General features: G+C 40.4%; 1 protein-coding gene across 2 annotated transcripts in view; it reads left to right on the top strand.

Moving 5' to 3' along the window:
* Positions 1-18,082, top strand: part of SLC2A13 (solute carrier family 2 member 13) — a 156,002-nt gene extending 137,920 nt beyond the window's left edge. The window contains exons 8-11 of one of the 2 annotated variants that reach the window (XM_082774947.1): positions 10,213-10,334; positions 10,467-10,619; positions 11,764-11,892; positions 14,411-18,082. In XM_082774947.1, coding sequence (XP_082631073.1) covers positions 10,213-10,334; positions 10,467-10,619; positions 11,764-11,892; positions 14,411-14,430 — 424 coding nt within the window. In that variant the 3' untranslated portion in view covers positions 14,431-18,082. Of the gene's footprint in view, positions 1-10,212; positions 10,335-10,466; positions 10,620-11,763 lie in introns of both variants that reach the window. The other variant, XM_082774946.1, reaches the window with a different exon arrangement.
* The last annotated feature ends 1,031 nt before the right edge of the window (positions 18,083-19,113 follow it).

Raw genomic sequence — 19,113 nt, 5'->3', positions numbered from 1 at the left:
TGGTGAAGGGACTTGAAAATAAGATGTATGAGGAGTGACTGAAGGAACTGGGGTTGTTTAGTCTGGAGAAGTGAAGGCTGAGGGGAGAACCTCATTGCTCTCTGTAGAGAGCAACCACCTGAGAGGAGGTTGCAGCAAGGAGTGTGTCTGTCTCCTTCCTCAGGTGACAAAGGATAGGACATGAAGAAGCTGTCACAGGCTGTACCAGGAGAGGTTTAGATAGGACGTTAAGGAAAATTCTTCATGGAGAGGGTGGTCAAACACTGGAGTGGGCTGCCCAGGGAAGTGGTGGAGCTGTCATCTCTGGAGATATTTGTGAGATGTGTGGACGTGGCACTTGGGGACATGGTTTAGTAGGACTTGGACTTGGTTGGACTTGGTAGGTCAGGTTGATGGTTGGACTTGGTGATCTTGAAGGTCTTTTCCAAACTAAACGATTCTGTGGTTCCCAGGTGCTTTTTCTCAGGGCTATGACCATGAGAAGAGATATTTCTTTTCAGTCCTGACTGCTCTGAGCAGGACCAGAAGGGCTAGGGGGGCTAGTGGCAGTCATCAAGGTGGCAGCAGCTCAGGTCCCACCAGCTGTTTCATGTGCAAATCATGATGTGAGCCCCAACCCCATCTCACACATCACTTCTCTCGCGTCCTGTCACCATCCAGCCCTGCACAACAGTACGTGGTGCTTAAGATGCTCTACCAGAGGGGCTTGCCTCATCATACTGAGTTCTTCACTCCATTCACAGGAAGCAACCTGTATTGCTTCCACTGTATTTACCCAAACTGAGCATTTCACTTTGTCTAAACATTATTTTCTATTTGCACCCCGGTGAAGTTCTTCAAAACTTGATGATATTTGGATGAAAGAATTAGTGAAAACTACAGCATTTAGTACATGAAATTCTTCAGTATAAGACTGAGGACCAAACTAAAGATTTCTCTCTTACTGGATCTTGCTCCTTGTCGAGATCAGCTTAGACCATTTTAAATATAGCACTGGAATCTGGGAGGCTTCATAACTTGGCTATGGTACTGTGCTGGATGGAGCACATTTCTCTGTGAAGTGGTTGAAGTCCTCATGCACATCATTAGTTTGGAAGCTGCAAGAAATGGTAGAATCTGTCATAATGGAGCAATAGTGATAAAAGATTTGGGTTAGTCGAGTTGTTCAATCAAAAATTCATGGAGACAGGTAAAATTCTCATGTACCAGCAGGCACAGTCTCTTGCAGATGCAGAAGCTTTAGCAGCAAGATATGCCTGTCAATAAATGGGACAAAACCAATGTTTACATGAATATATTTCAGTAAGGATTGCCAAACAGGTTAGTGCTGTGAGAACAAGTTTTGTTCTATAAATTAAAAAGCAGGAAAAATTACTGAAGGCCTTGGTCTTTAAAGTAAACAAATGTCAATGACTGTGAATCATTAGAGTATGTACATGAAAGGGGAAAAAGGACAAAAATCTTATATTGTCCACTGTCTCAGCCATACCTGAAACAGCGCACTCTTTAGTTGATTCATTTTCATACTCCTTTTTTTAGCTTTCAAATACACAGATTGATCTTTAAAGTTGCAAAAATATGTTATTTTCTCTTCTTACGAAAGCATTTAGCAGATGTGGGCTTTGCTTCTTCTATAGTGTCACCTTTCTGCAACTTTGACCTTGTGTGACATCCAGGGTCAGTGAAGCTTTGTTTGGTATTTTGGAGAAATATTTTCTGCAGCTAAATATCAGCATATCAAGCTAATAAGTGAGTCATACATCTGGGAAAAAGCTCTTCAGAGTGTATATATTTTTTTAAAGAAACAAAAGCATCTCTATGTGACTACAAAGAAAAAAAAAAGTATCTTTAAATAATTTACTAAGTTTTATGAAGAATTTATCCCAAAATAATTACCAGATAATACTCTTGTTTATTGATTGTATACACTGGCATTTGATTCTCCATCTTAAGAGTCATCTCTCCTTACTGTAGGTGTCACTGAACCTTACTTTTCCAAACCCTAAAAATAGTCTTCTGGGTATACATAAGAATACATTTGTGTCATGGCTTCCTAACTTGAGAATACCACATCTGATTTTTACAGCTATGATTTCAACCTGTGAATCCCTTAGCTGGGTGTTACCCAAGCCTTCTGCCTGATGTTTAAGCCTTAGACTTGTATATATATATATGTATATCCAATATATATATATATTATAGACTGGATCTCTGTACACTCAGTTTGTGTGGTAATATATTTAGATATTTGAGTTTTATATTTAAAGTATTGTTTTAAGATGTGCATTGTCTATAAATGCATATTTAAACATATTTATAAGCCTTTTTCTGCAAGAAAGTGCAAAAAAGCCTTTAAAAAGCACAAAATGTTGATTTATGATCTTTCTGTTAATTTTTTTTTCTCCTTCATTGTTGTCTCTTGACTGAGCAGCTACTTTTGTACCATCAGTTATTTGGTACCTGAAAGTGTCTGATGTTTAGAAATACAGGATATTACCGTATTTTGAAACTCTGACCTATTATGTAATGACTGAAGTCATTGAAATGAGCACAGGTAGAAATGCATGAAGGACAGTGATGTTAAGCTAAGATGCTTATACTCAAATCTAATTAAGAGTTTGCATTTTGATCAGGTTTTAATTTTAATTCTGTCCATTAAAATTCTGCAGGCATGACTGCAGGTTGTTTAGGTGAACAGATGATGATTATTTTCCATAGTTGTTGTATGAGCCCCCACAAGTTTATGCATTATTAATGTAATATTTGAATTATTTATGATTTGTTCATGACAGAATTATGAAACCATACGATTTAATTATTGCTAGTTAACTTTAATTTATGCTGGGGGAAACTGAGTGTGTCCGATCAGGATCAGAATTAGGACGAGAAGGGGGCACTCTCTTGAACACAGGTACGTCAGATGCTTCCTGACAATTTTATTACCATCTGTTACTTCAGAATAGTGGAAAAAAGTTCAGGAAGAAAACGAAATCAAATATATATGGTGTGGTTAAGGTAATCATGTGTCCTGTAACAAAAAATGTGTGTTCACATATTTCTGTTCCTAGTTTTTAAGTGTGCCATATCTGAGACTGGCTTATGGGTGTACCTACCCAATGCTACCAGCTGCTGCGGTATCTCAGCTGGGAGGGCTTTAACATCAGATATAAGCCATTTTCCCTTGTCCTGTTTGAGTCTGTGTGTCAAGGCAAGGAGAGCAGAGCAGATGATGAGAGAAGCATGCCTGACAACGGTGCAGTAGGTACCAAGGGTCTGCCTCTCTCTGTCCCCGGTAGATGTGATGGAAAATGAAGCTTGAAGCAGCTGTGGCCTGAAAGCAATGTGGGACAATTGTAGCCAGCAGCCTGGAGGAGGCCAGCAGAGCTCAGAAGACAGCACTGTGGTGTAAATGAAGTCTAAAGGAAGTCTAAATGAAGTCTAAAGTAAGTTGAACTTTGAAAGGATAGGAATGGGATTGCAATATTAAAGAGAACCTCCAGTCCCAAAACAAATCCAAAACTGAACATCTGTCATCAGGCATTGAGTTATTTAATCACAAAAAGCTGCTGGCTTAGACCAGCAGCTAACAAAGCACCCAAATGGATACTGCCATACAGCCGAGCTGCTTCCTTTGGCAAAAGATGCAGGACCTGTGCTGCCCACCCTCGGCTCAGAAGTAGTCACACAAATACTGAAACAGCCAGCATGGCAAACAGTTAAAAACCCTCTTCGTGTGATGAATACGGGAGAGTTATTTCTCATGGGAAAAAATTGGTCCTGTTTTCAGTCATTTGGTAGTCTCAGTCTATTCACATTGAAGAATAGCTCTGACATTCTCTTTACTGGACAGCTTCAGATGCAGTTGCAAAGCAAAAAATTCTCAGTTGGGGAAAATGCAAATGTTTGAATTAGAAGTCCTTAACATTTTTTTTTTTTTTTTTTTTTTTTTTTTTTTTTTTGCACATATGTATTAAAAGCATGTGCTTCTGTGTCTAGGTGGTCAGAAACAGGTAAATCAGTACTGAATCTGATGCAGGTGTGCTTTCTGACAAGACCAAGAGGCATGAGGGAAAGCAGTTATGTCTTAGAAATATTTCTGTGAAGTAGTTATTTCAGTAAGGTCTTCTGCTTCAATAAATATTAAGTATTTTTTTTTTACCTTAACAGTGTGTATGAGTTACAGTGAAAAACTCCTTATGATTGATTTTAGATTTTAGCAGTCTGTAGGGTCTCAGTCTCTTTGTAAGAAAGAAGTCAAATGAATGATCAGAAGACAACAGCCAATACGGAAAGAGGTGGTCATGGTGAATAACTGATGGTTATTTCTATATCTGTTAGCTGTCTCCACACAGATCTGTACGAAATATTCATTTAAATGTAAAACACTATTAGAAATTCCCATCCTATAGCACACAATAAAGAAGGCTTTTCTGAATTCTTTGGCTCTGAAATGTGCAAAGTGACCAGGCTTCTCTATTATTTTTTCAGTTGATCTTTGAATATTTGCTTTCAGTCTCCCAGATGCAGAATAAGAAGTGCCAGTCATTCAGCCCAAGGAGAACATCCTTCTATTGGCATTGTGCTAGCCATAGTAGCTGCTCCTAAACATACTTGGCATGGAATGCATTGCATGGAGAAAGAAATTACTTTTTTTATGCAATATAAGATTTTTTAGATATTTTGGACAGTGGCAATTACTGCAGCTATTGTCCAATTAAATCGCTGTGGTTTCAGTTCTTTGTTCAAGTTCTGCTCACTGCTCTACATGCTTAACTGACAGATCCTATAGCAGTGGGCTTCACAGTGATAAAGACAGTTTTTCACTGATGGGCAAACTCATTTGACAGGAGCTTTCTTGCAGTAAACTGAACTGCATTTCCAAGACTTCAGACTGCATGTTAATGTTTTAAAAAATCATTTCCAGTGTTAGCAAATGGCTGCAATAAATGTCCCGAAATGCTGATGATATTTTTATGTAATGAAGGTTAAGTAATGTCTAGGTGAATACTATTAAATTCTATGAGTACATTTTTCAAGGCTGCATCTGTTTTATGCTTTTCTGTCTGTTTTTTTCAACTGCCATCATTTGTCATAAGAAGTTTCACCTGCATATTTTTAGCAACATTTGTTTTAATGAGTGAGTTAGTTCTCCATGTCAACTACAAAGTCAAAGCACTGGATGCAAACTTGTCCAGAGAGTCATGGATCTCCAGTGTCTCTTCTCTGAAGCACAGCGTCCAGTAACTAGGGGACCCTGAGGCAGTTTTGATTCAGCTATTAGTTGTTTCAAAGTTAATTTATTGTTTGCCTTTAGGAAAGAGTTACACTGTTTGAGACTTCAGATAGCATCTTGCCATATATGTGTATATATATACAGATAAATAAAATTAGGTGCTGTAAGGAGCAGAACTTTTTCTTCAAATCAGAATATACTGATTTATAGTGAAACTATACCCTACAGTTTCACTGGTTTCTATGGATTATGCTATTGTCACTTTTTTCCATATTGGTGGATTAGAGAAGCCAGATGAATGAACCTGTAGCTGTGAACTCCCCTGACTCTAGAGCCAGTGAATATTAATTCCAGGCACATCTTGGATCAACCTGAGCCCAAGCTTCACCTGATGGACACTATAGAGGCAGTTTCCAAAATTCTCCTTAGTTACTTGTCTGACTAATATGAAATTATTACACAATTAAACTGTAACCATACTAAATTATCTCCTTTAAGTAATTTAAAGATAGAGGTCTGTTCAGACAACTCAAGATCTTCAGCAGAGACAGAGAAACTGTAAGAACTAACCCAAATGTCAAGGAACAGATTCTTCCACTAGTAATTGCTTGTGGAAAAATAATTTTAGTTTTCCTCAAACATCTTTCATAAAAACCTTTCGTAGTCCTAGAACCTGTTACTCTTAACTAGGTCTGTTTTCTGCTCTGTCCTTTCCATGACCAGATTTCTGCTGAAAAGCTGAGTCTATAAGCTTGACATAAATTTATATTGTTCATTTTGACTGACTGACATGATATAAAAGTCAGCACCCTACACAAGGAGGGTTTTTTTTAATCTCTTTCACAGAGATTTTTTAAAATCCCTTGAATTGGTGTTACACCAGAGACTAAGTTGATAAATTGTCAATTATCTTCATCTTGATAACCCAGACACAAAAGTCTGACATAATAACAGCCCTTAAGTAATTTTACTCCTGTTGGAACAAAGAAATAGCAGATTAGTAAAACTGTGAATTAGATCTAAATTCTTTATGTATCATCAGACCCCGATGTTAAAATTTATCTCAGAGCAGGATGTGTAATTTTGAAATAAGCCTGCTCTAACAAGCTTTTTAGGGATATGAATGATAACGCTAGTGATTTTCTTTAGAAGTAATTTATTTCCATAGACTGATTTGATTTGAATTTTGACCTTTTAGGATTTTTAGATCTAAATCCATTTAAGATGCTTCTGAAGGGCATAAAAGACAATGAGAAGTCGGTAACCTTCATATTAAAAATATATGAACTGTTCAGAATGAAACATTTAATTCCAACAAAAGCCATATCTTTAGAGACACAGTCCTCACTCTGCAGCAAAGTAAAAATTAATGGAATTTTGACAAGAAAATCAGCTTTCCTGTGCTGTGCTAACATGGCCTTTGCTACATAACATCTAACAGTTTCCCTAGTTTGTAGTTTTCTATGTTGTACTTGAGAATTATTCTACTTCTAAATTGGCTCAAGTATTAGGATAATTTAGACTGATTATCAAGGAATTGGTCTTATCCTGTTTCATCCTCTTATTATTAACAATAACATCTTAGACAACCTGCAACAACCCTTCTTTCACCTTTTTAATGTGCTGTATAAAAGTAATTTAGGAGTTGAGGTTCAAGGCTTTAGATCTTCTGAACTACAGGCTGCGTCTGAGAAAGGATGGATTCTGTGACTGTGAAACCAAATATATAGTGCATATAATGTAGAAATCTGCTGCTGTTCTGATTTATTTCCAGTCAGTAGAATTGTTCACATCAAATGTCAGAAAGTTGGGTTTTCACTAATTATGACAGATGAGCTTCTTAAATTGTCTGGGGAAAATACATAATGAAAGAAATTCATGGTAAAGATTTTCAACGTAATTCTGTCGTGTTTTCACTTTGGCAGTAATTTCAGAGGAAATGATGTGGTCTTTCTTTACAGTTTGTACTAATTACCCAGAACATTTTATTTACACACTCCTTGGGGTGGTACCTGACTGCATAATTTCACATGTGAGTTCTTTACATGGAGTTTTCTCTGTGCTTTTCAGCTGGTGAAGAGATCAGTAGCTTCTTGACTGCTTTCTATCATAAATGCTCCCTTAATACAGAACCAAATTCAGAATTTTATCTGATATTATACAGCCATTATTAATGTATTTGTTAGCAAAATAATAGCAGTTGTAGGACTGCTAGTGCAGCAAGAATTAGCACAGTGACAGTGCCTAAGTAAATCCTTAGACATGTAGTCTTGGCGATGTACTATTTTTCTACATATCCAGAACTACAAAACTCCAGCAAATGCAGATATCTTTGCTTTTATTCCGTGTACCATCCTATTTTGCTACCAAAGGATAAGCAAAGCAGAGAAGCTTATTGCTGCAAGGTTTCTGTTAAATCTAGTCTTCAGTGCTATTTTTCCTGTTTCAATGTCCTGAATCTGCTTTCTTGCAACTGAATTTCCTCTCAGTTGCTGTCAGACAGCAGAGAAGTCAGTGGCTTCAGCAATAGGAGGCTTTAGAGACATCTGTTTTTCCTTTATGTACTTTGTGTTCCACTTTGTCGAAAGTAGGACACATCTGGGAGAGGTAGTGGGGGAAAGAAACATCCAGACCTCCCTGCGGTTGTGTCCGTATGAATCAGCAGGTTGGTTTGCACTGATAGAGATGGATGCAAGATAATAAACCAAGTACGTCTTTGTTTACAGCAACATTTGAGAGAAAGCGTGAGTCTCTTCTCTGAGGAGCTGCCGATCTGGCTGGACCAACTGGAGAAACCAATTTCAGCATCAAGACATTTTAAAATGCTAATCAGCTTGTATTCATTACCAAACACCTGCAAATGAAATTAGAGTACCAGCAAAGAAGCAAATGTGCAGTTGTACAAATGTGTGACATTGAGCAATCCTGTGGTTTCGCAGTGGTGCAGATACAGAGCAGGCTGGGATGGAAGGCGGCAATGCCATCTCCAGGGGTTAAGTAATTAATCTTGCAGACATTGTTTTCTTAATGTGTAAGGAATTGCTGGCTTAAACAGAGGAATAGTTCTCCAGCACAGTTCAGTCTTCTGTATCTGAGACATGGCGCAAAAGTGATTTAAGCCATCTGTGATGAGAGAAATGTAGGGCAGTATTGAAGTGTCAGGTGGACGCCAACAGGGAGTGATCCCGGCCTAGCTGTCATAACATAAAAGAGACGCCAAGCTAAGCTGTGAAAGCGCAAAGTGACATAAGAAAGAACCTGGGGCAATACAGAGAAGCACAATGAAGAAATAACAAGGCTGGCAGTTGTACTTTTGGCTGAGAGGTAGTGAAAATATCAGATTTGGCAGCTGCCAGCATCTTAGGCTGCTGAGTGATCTGGTGGCCAGGTGGCAGCTGAGGCCACGGGCCTGTTGTACTCGGGCTTGAGGGACATCTTTTGAGGGGTGTTTGGTTGAACTCTGTTGTCCATGTATTATTCACCCCCAAACTGTATCTGTGTGTGTTGAATGAGATAATTGCAAGGGTTTGTCTGTGGTTTTGGACATGGATTTTTTCCAGGATTTCTTGGTTTAACCTCCCTTTTAAGTGTATTTGAATCCTGGATTTCCAGCTGTCCTGAAACTGGGTTTAGGACTTCATAGTGGTGTTCTGCTTTAAATGTTGTTTTATGGGTACATTCGTGCCAACATGAGCATGGTTTCTGCCCCAGAACACGTGGTGGGTTGGCCACCAGTGCTCACTAGCATGAGCTCAGCCTGGGGCCAGCTGGTTGTTGCAGAACAGAAAAGTTGGAGAGGAAATGTTTGGTTGGAACTTGCTTTTGAAAGTCAACTGCAGTGGTCGGTCCCCTGAAGCATTTCAGGGTGTCTTTGCTCTCCCATCTCACTTTTCATTGTCCAGCTATCATTTATCACCCATTGCAGGCTTCATTCCAGTTTTTGTGCAGATGAGAGGGTATATCCTTCACATACATACTCAGCTAATCTGGAAATTGTAGTCCAGGCAGATGTTCAGCGCTCTGTGATTTCTGCTCCTCAAGTAAATAACATGGTTTGCATATGAAAGGGAGGTGTCTGCCTAAGTCTGCTCTCCCAGAAGTGCACATTTTTTCAGCTGTAGCAATTGATGTGATTGCAGCTGAAGTTTCTCTAGTTACAGCAATAACTTGTCCATTTAGACAAATGCTAATTTTCAAAACTGAGATTTATAACAAAAAGATTAAGTTGCAAGTATCCCTTTAAAATATAATATATTGTTAGCAGTCAGATGAAAATACATGATTTTATATCTATTCCTAGAAATATGCAATTTCTGCATAGTCCTGGCAATGAAATCACTTTTTCTTTTAGTAGCTCAGGCACTGTTTACTTCTGTTTATTCTCGTTTTTACTTTCTAGTTAGAAATACTGCCGCCTTCTTAATTATTTCACTGTGAAGAAAAAAAAAGTTTATTTCTCTTTTCTGTACAACTTCACTTGGCTGTGGCACACTCCATAGACTTTACTCGTTACACCCACCATGCACTGCGTACAGCTCGTCAGTGACTAACGGTGACTAACTTTCATTTGACCTAAATTCTTGCATCTTGAGCTCAAAGTCCTGCTGCTGCAGCTCTTGCTGCGCTGTGTGATACTCATGTGAACAGCCTCATTGGCTTTGGTATGACTGCTGGCTTAGTAAAGACGATGCATTTGAAGGAGTAGATACAGGTCAAATGTTTAAATTCAGGAGTGTGCTACTGGGTGCTCTTCCTAAGGCCACACAATCAAGCACAATGTTATCTGTAAGGCACAGGAAAAAGTACATTTCTGAATGTAGTATTTGGCTCAAAAGTTCTTGATAAAACAGGGTGGAGCTTTGCTCTCTTAATTTCACACTTGTCAGCTTTCCATACGATGTTATGTGCCATGTTTATTTTGAGATGTCATCTATTTCCCTGAAAATTCTTTAATACTGGATCTTATTGTTATTTTTCAGGTGTTCCAATGAAACTGTATTCAAAAAGGAAGATTTGTTTTGGGCATACAATTTCTGCCCCACTCCGTACTCTTGGACAGCACTTCTGGGCCTTATTTTGTACTTGATTTTCTTTGCACCTGGTAAGCAAACATTTGTTTTTGCGCATAAGTGTAAAAAATTATAAAGGTAAAATGTCAAATGGTGAGGCTACGCATTAAACTTGCTCTTCAGTCCAGCCATTAAGTTGAGGTTGATCTTTCTTTAATTCTTAGGGATGGGTCCCATGCCCTGGACTGTCAATTCTGAAATCTACCCACTTTGGGCTAGAAGTACAGGAAACGCGTGCTCATCTGGAGTCAACTGGGTTTTCAACGTGCTCGTGTCACTGACCTTTCTGCATACAGCTGAATATCTGACATACTATGGTAAGAAACAGTGTGTGTCCATGGGTGCTGTGCTGGCACTGGTGCATAGATTTTCTTCTGTTTGGGTTCTGGGACTCAAAGTTGTTTTTGCAGTAAAATTCCAACTGTGAACGCAGTGTTCTCAGCTAACTGTGGTCTAGTAAAACCAGAGACCTGATATGACCTGCCTGGAGTTTGATCCTGCTTTCATAAGAAACATTTCTTTCTGTCCTTGAAGGAAAATCTAGAAAGTTGCATAAAGCAGAGAAGCTGGAAAAAAAAAATACATTTTGGCTTGGTGAAAAATGCTGTCTTCCACTTAAAAAGACAGCATCAGCAATTTTCCATTTCACGATGGCATCCAAGGCCATTATTAGATGGTCCTTGCAGAAACAGCCGTGTAGCTGAAGATGCTATCGTCCTGCTCCCAGCTGTTGATTAAGTCCTGTCTGCTGAAGCCTGTGGAGAGATGGTCAGATTACTGCTCAGCCACTCCAGTACGAGTCATTTAAATTACATTAAGTTGCTACTGAGTTTTTGTGCCCTTCATAACATTACTAGTGCAGAGCCTTTCAGCAGCACTTGTCATTCCTTAGAGTCTTTGGTCTGGAAACAAATGGCAGGTAAATGTTTCTTGGTCCTTCAGTCCTTTCTCTGTCCCTCTAGTTGAGGTGGGTAGCAGGGGGGGATGAGCTCTTTCTCACTGCCAGTTTTCTTTGCAGAGGAATTATAAGTAATAATTAGATGTCAGAGTCACAAACATTGTTTTAATCCTGTTTCTTTTTTGCTGAAACTTCTCATCTTTGGCAGTTGTCTTAGTGATTCCTTTGCTGTTAAGAATAACTAAGAAAGTTCTTGTCTTCCATATCTGCTTTTTTTATTGGCTATGCACTAGTTGCTGTTTATCTTAACAGCAGAATGACTTGCCAAAAAAAGGACGAGTCTTCTCTTCCATATTAAATTAAATTGCTTTTGTTAATTGTTGCAGTGATGTAGTAAAGCAGTCTTCTACACCCACAGCCAAGCAGCTCGTGGTGTCCCCCCCTTTGCTCTTACATGCCCCTTTGATATCCACAGCCTGCTGCTTCTGCCGTTCCCCTGCGCGGAGGCAGAGGAGGGGATGGGATGTTCTGTAACTGACTGTGCGTACTGTTTTACATTGCAGGAGCCTTCTTCCTCTACGCAGGGTTTGCCGGCTTGGGACTCGTTTTCATCTATGGCTGCCTTCCTGAGACTAAAGGGAAAAAACTAGAGGAAATTGAATCTTTGTTTGAAAACAGGCTATGTACATGTGGTATGTCAGATTCTGATGAAGGGAGGTATATTGAGTATATTCGGGTGAAGGGAAGTAATTACCATCTTTCTGACAATGATGCTTCTGATGTGGAATAATTTTCAGCTGCTGATGTATTTAATCATTTAAAAGCCTTCTGGGGGAAAAGCAGCTCTCTGGTGACCTCACTGCCCTGCTTCTGGTCTGGTTCTCCTTTCTACTGTCTAGTTAAAAATGCCTTCATGTTCAAAAACACTCCGTTTGGGAGGAAATCAATATGCTCATGTTTTCTTGATAACAAAAAGCAATGGCTTCCAACAGAGACTAAATTCCACGATTATATAAATCAACCAGGTGTGTGCAATCCCACACCATCACAAGGTATTTCGTACAGTGCACTGTACCAGGTGAATATAGAAGGCTATATAGGTGATCGGTGGTTGTCCTTATCTTCAATACTGACAAAAATTAAAATCATGCAGTAGCTAATCAGAAAGTAGCCAACATCTGTCCGATCCCCATCCCATAGCAGCCTAGCAAATAGCTCTGCTATGTAACACAACGAATGATGCTGCTGTAATGGTAACCATTTAAAAGGTTTATCTGATCATGAAACTACAAATATCTGATGTGTCTATCAGAGGGAACATTGCCCAAATTTACCCCAACAGAATTGCGTTTGTGTTCATTTGAGATAACGAGTAGAGAGCCATAGTCACCTAGGCGGTGTCTAACTAGGGTGGCATTGAGGCTGTGTTATCCCAGGCCGTCTGGCCACTGCTGCTCTTTGAGGACACACTACGATCAGTAGTTGGTGTTTGTGAGATACACTGCCAAAAATAACATCCCAGTAGCAGGAAAACAGAGCTAAGCATGTGGCCGCGTGTACAAATGAGCTGGTGCATATTGCTATGGACAACACAGAGGCTGCAGTTAGTTGGAAATGAACGATTTTTGTTTTCCTTTTTCGCATTTGAACATTTGGGTTTGTGCCTAGTTTTGAACACAAAATTTCATGAGCTAAAAGATATAGAAGGAGGGGAGAGGTTTTCTGCTGCAAAATGCACAGTGGTCATCCCTCCTGTGCCTTTTGCTCATGAATAATCATATTGCCTTCAGTTTATCTTCATATATGCAGAGTAAGTGAATCCCAGCACATTTTTCCTTCAAATGCCCTTAGTCAACCAGTGTCTTGCTGGATCTAAAGAAAAATATTCGTGTTGGGCAGAAGCCTACATCTCATATTAATTGCCTTACTGAAGCATTGCAAAACTGTCAAGAAAATGTCAGGCACAAAAATCAACTTGGCTGCCTTTAGCATGGTAATGAAAATATTAATGGCATTTTATTCACCTGCCATGATTGCTTGCCTTGGCAAATTGAATTTTATGCAGCTACATAAAAATACTGTTTTTTTCCTTCTCCTGTTTCCTTTCACTGCTTTAATTCTTCAGAGATGTGAGTTTGAAAGCATCGAAAACTCAAATTTTTATCTTTGAAACATTTGCTTCATGAAAGAATGTGGAAAGCTTCCTCTGCCTGTGGGCTGCTCCCCATTTATTTGGTAAAAATACCTTTATTTTTATTTTTTTTAAGATTAAATTGTTGGGTTCTCTAGCTTTTATAGATATGTTTTGTGCACTTTTTAAGGTTGAAAAATATTTTGAGGGTAGGAGTACTGTCAAAATGAAACTGGACATTTGTTACTAAGTTATTTTTATTGGGTAATCTGTGGGGTTTCATTGTAATGATGAAGTCTGACACTACACTATCTGATCTTATACAGGGGGGTTTCTTACTCGAATTATTGAATTTCAGTGATTGGATATATTTTGGGTTAATTTCTTTTTTACTTCGTTTATCACAGAAGTATTTTTAGAAAGAGAACATTTTAGAGCATCCTTCTGTAACTTGACTGGGAAAAAAAGGGGAAAGCAGAGCAGGCAGGGGGAACTGCAAATGAGTCGTTGCGAGGAGCTGACTGACCTTGAGCCTCCCTCCCCTTGGTGGCGAGGGGGCTGCACTTCGAAGCCCTCGATCTTCCCTCTCCCATAAGCGCACAGTGCTTCGCGCCTTGCATGCACTCTTCAGAGCCTCCACCGAAGGTGCAGTACCTAACAGGAGAAAAGGGGTGCTTGGCACAGACAAAAAAAAAAAATCAGGGTGAATTCAGGGTGAAAACCCATGTGCTGGAAGACCCTTCTTCAGAGCAGTTTTATTGTCCAGAACAGCACGTGAAGAGGTGTTTAACGCCCGCCCTGTGCTCACCTGGTGCCCTACACAGAGACAGATTTCAGTGGGCCTTTACTGGCATTTCAGAAGAGGGCCTTACAGCTCTGATCCCCCCAAACGACCCCACGCCTCACGCTGCAGGTCCCTTGGTGGAAGTGGTTTGCGCTCCTGGTTCCAGCGCTTACCCCCTGCTCAGCTGTGCTCATGTCCACAGGCAGAGGAAACCACAGCATTTCCGTGGCATAACCGAAACAAAGTCCCCATAAAGATCGCTGGCACAAGATCAGCCTCTTTTTATTTCTTTCAGGCAGTGCTGGGGCTTTCTAGCAGCAGCAGACCATCTTTCTTTGCCAGCATTGTTCCACAGATGTTCTCAAAAGTAGCATGGGATTGTGTGCGGCGCTAGGCTCATTTTCTCACACCAAATCAGTCTCACTGGAAGCAGTTTTCTGAAATTTTGCATCCCGTGCCCTTTTTCTGGAGGCAAAGCGATCGAAACACAACCATTTTGTTCATCACCAGTTGCTACTGGTTATGAGGGTGCAAAAAATATCGGCTTCTTTGCTGTCACCCGTTTCCCACCTGCAAAGAGTTGGGTTAAAGTCTTCCTCCTAGGGTTGTGTCCTGGTTTTGGCTAGTTCCAGCAACTAGGAAGAAAATTAACTCCATCCCAGCCAAAAGCAGGACAACAAAGGTTGCTTTACACAAAGAAAACATTCCACACCTTAGAAATACCCAACCTGGCACCAAGCATTATGTATCATAAAAATGAGGTCAAATACTTGAAATTAATCTTACACAATTAGGGTTTTATTTTTAGAATCTGTGAACATTTATAATGTATGGAGAAAATTAAATAAATGTTTCTATTTTGCAAAGATTTTTTATATTTGTGCATATTTTAAGTTTTAAGAGATTTTGCTAGGGGTAGACGTAGTAACATTCCAGACAAAAGAATAAAAAGCTGAATAATTTCTTAGATTTATGAAGTAGCATAAATAGTGTGTCTAAGCACAATATCATTCTATTGAAAGCTTTCTGCAGAAGATGTGAAATGGTTTCTTCACAAGGACTGCACATTTCATTCAGGTATTCTGTGCATCAGGAGTGCTGGCTTAATGATGCTGGTAGAGCTTTGCATGAATCCGGTCTTGGTTGCGCACAGCAATTTGAGATATTTTAGTAGTTCTGATTCTTTACAGGTTTTGGCCTAAGAGGAGCATAAAAGAAACAATTCCTGATGCACTTCTAATCTTTTAAAATTTAATTCACCTATACTAGTTTATTAACCATGTTAAATCGTTAAGTGTTGGGGTGGGCGGTGAGGTAATTTACAACTAATTTCTTCCCCTTGTCGCTTTGTTGATCAAAATCAGGCTTTAAAAGGCGGAACAAACCTGTTTTGAAAATAAACATAAAACAAATCAAGCCCCTAGGACTCATTCGGAGGGCTGAAGTTGCACTATTGCATGCACCTCAGATTGCTCCCAAACTTTTGAAACCCAGCGAGCTGCAGTGACAGCCCCGTCAGACATCTTGTGACAAGAGAGGATACGTCCTAAGGAGCGTTGTTCCAGCGCTGATTTATTTTTGTGAGAGTTGGAAAAAGCAGCATTTCACCAGAGTGGGAGTTAGGGTGGGGAGTGGGGAAGGAAGAAATGATGCATTGACAGCTCCACAAAGTCATGTTTGAGTAGGGACGGGTGCCAGAGCCGAAAGGAGCTGTCAGTGACCTCCCTCCTGTGAGGCAGAAGGACCAGGGGACCCAGAGGTGGGGCCTGGAGAGCAGGTGCTCAGCACAGGTGGTCCTGTGGATGGGAATGGGGATGGGCAGACCAAGGGGAGGAAGGGGGTGAGGACACGGCAATAGAGTTTGCAAAGCTAATGCTTAGTTTCCTTTGTGAAATCTCTTTTGCCCTTTCAAGTCCTCCGATTGGGCCTCAGGAGAAGGTTTGATGTTGAGGGCAGCTGCAAGGCCCCAGCCCTGAGCGAGGGTCTTCCCTTTGGACACGAGGGTGTTGGGTGCCATTCCACGGGCTAATTAAAGCTAGACCATGTGCTCCTCAGCTTTATACCCAACTTCCCATGTCTCAATGTTAACACTACACCAACATGGTCGTCTGGGAAGTCTACTTGGACTTGCCGAAGAGGCTCTGTTAGCCAAACATTGCTAGGCAAGGAAGGGGCAGAGTCTTTGTTGTACAGAGGTCTCAGAGTAGAAATAAAGACAGAAGAGCGGGTTCTGCGAAGCACTTTAAAGAGTAAGATATCTGTGCACTTTTTCAGAGGTAGTCAAGCTAACCAAAACCCATTCCTCTGCATTGGGAAGAAAATAGAGCTTTGTGTACCAGGCCAGAAGCAGATAATTCCACAATATGTGCTTTATGGCAAAATGTGTTTTTATTGCGGGTAACATTTACAGCTTACATGTAGCTGCTGCCTATCAAGTGACTCGATTGTTCTCTGGATTTTAACAAGTCACATTTTTGTGCAAAAATCTTAGTGGTTTTCTATCGATCTTCATCGCCTTGTGTACAGTACAGTTAAGCATAATCCACAAAGTGGTCTAGGTTGTGGCAGTGTTAAAAACGTCAGCACAGTAAAATCTAGGTGAACATTGTTAAAGAAATATTGTTGTTTGTGATACTGGGGGTAAAAACTCCTTAAAGGCAACTATATTATAGATTTTAAAAGTCTGAAAAAAAATGGCAGTTCTTATCTATTTTGTGTATGTTTTCATATAGAGGAGGAGTTTTTTATGTGCCAATAACCATCACTGTAGTGTTTTGTAAATGGGTGTTAATGGTGTTCCAGAGTTCTGTATATGAGCATATACTTTAGCCACGATGACCTGTTAGTGTGAACCAGCGGCATGTTTTTAATCTTATCCATGCCTCTCCTTGGAGGCGTTCACTTGTCAGCTTCAGTAGAGCTCATGCACACCAGGGGAAGCTGGACCAGAATCAGGCCTCAAGAACCCAGAGATCACCCAGATCCCTCACGTTGTTCCTACTCGGTGTGTTACATCTGAATGACCTGGTTTGTGTAATTATAAAGCTTCAACTATGGTTCAGTTACACTCTTCAGTCCTGCTAAGATACAATTTTTCAAAATTTGGTTTTCCATTTCATCGCATTTGTATAAATAAGGGGAGCGTTGATGAATTACGAATAATGTCCATGTATTTCTAAAGGAAACAGTTTAACGTCAGCGTTAAAGTAAAGGCAAATTTCTCTTGCTGCCTTAAACATTACACAGACTTCGGAGAGGACTGAATGTATGAATTCTGCAGGAGAAACTTCATCTGGCAGGTGGGATGCTCGGCAGGGAAAGAAGTGCCGTGTTTCTGTGGTGCTGGGGCTCCAGCCTCACCTTACACCGCAGCTCCTGCCTAGCACATGCCTGCCATCTGTGTGATGTTAAGTATTTGAGTAGTACCCATGAAATTGTTAGAATTATTATTCTTGAAATTCTTCATGTGCTCGGGTGTCCTGCTGGTCCGGGGCATAGCTGGGAATTGGCACGAGTCGTGTGTCTGCTTTTCATCTGGAATCTCACAACCCTACAAAAGCATCAACCGGATCTTTCTGCAGCAAATTCCATTCAAGGTTTTTGGGGACATTATTGGAGACCAAATTGATAGAAATAAATACTTTTGTGTTCAGTAATAACATGCATATGGTGCCATCAGGACACATGGTATGGTGTTCAGTACAAAACAGGTTTTGGCAAAACTAATTGTCAGGTTGTCCAAGTTATTTCTTAACAATGTCGAGCGTGCCATTTCCTTTTGCAACCAGTCAAGCCTATAATGTATGAAAGTGTTGTACATTTTCTGAAACTTCAGTGATGTATGATTATTTAATTGACTTCTCTTCTGATTGCTTTAATGAAGTTTGGTCTTTACATAAAAGTAAATATCTTCAAAGAATTGTCAGTGCCAGAAGTGTAAATGAACAAAATAAAAGGTGAGATACTTAATTACAGAATCTTTCTCAATGCTTTATTTGTGTGGGTACTCAGGTCACCTTTTAGAGATGGAAAATGGCATTGCCCAGAAAAATGAGCTAAAACAGGCTATGGGCTTGCCTGAGATAAGTGAAGGAGAAGAATAATTTTCAATATGATTGGTGTAGTCTTAAATAATATGTTTTAAGCCAGAGAGAGACTGGCACACTGGGACGGAGTTACTAAAGGCTGTAATTAACCACAGCTCACACTGAGCGGCAGATGACAAGTACCAAGGTGAAGGATGACCAGGGAAATGGGGTTTATGCACTTCTTTGAAAAGCCTTCTGTGGCCTTTCACAGGCACGGGTGGCCCAAGTGTCTCCTTAACACACCACTGGAACAGCAAACTCCAGCATGGGGCTGGGGCTGGAGGGGGCTCTGCTCACTACTACCGCATCCTGACATCCACCAACAGGGGTTCAGTGTCCTCTACCCAAACACAAAGCAGTTTTCTGGCAGCAGTTTGTGCATTCAGACTTGATTACCAATGGGGGAAAGGGCAGAAACAGATTGTTTCTAGCTCTGTGTGTTTTATTAAGAAAATTGAGTGAAGACCCTCGTGGGAGATCCTCTAGATGAAGTGGAAATGGGTCCTGCTCCTCCCTGCTGTGTCCACCCACTATTGAGCCCTTGGGAAGTTCAGCATCACCCCTGACAAAGCTGTGTGGCCTTTTGGTCCCTTGCAGAGGGCTCCCCACCCCTGGTGGGGAGATGGAGGCACAAGGAGAGCGCTGGGCAGGCCGCTATCGGTGCTGGATCTTATCTCCGGGACGGGGAGAGGAGGCTAATCAGTTACTCTGACAGGTTATGTTTTTAGGTTTCTGGCCGATAGTGCTTGTAAAGGTGACGGATGGCTGCTGTTCGGATTACTTGTCACCAAAACCACACATTGCTTTGTGGGGTAATGAAAAGCTGGTGGCCCTGCTGTCAAACACTCTGGTTTTTGCTTTCTTCATGCCGGCTACTCTCACAAAGCAATTACTGATAGATCTAATCCTG

The sequence above is a fragment of the Aythya marila genome (genome assembly GCF_965140915.1).
Source record: "Aythya marila genome assembly, chromosome: 1".
Taxonomy (NCBI): Eukaryota; Metazoa; Chordata; class Aves; order Anseriformes; family Anatidae; genus Aythya; species Aythya marila.
Note: the sequence above shows the minus strand (reverse complement) of the source record. Positions and strands in the feature narration are given on the sequence as shown.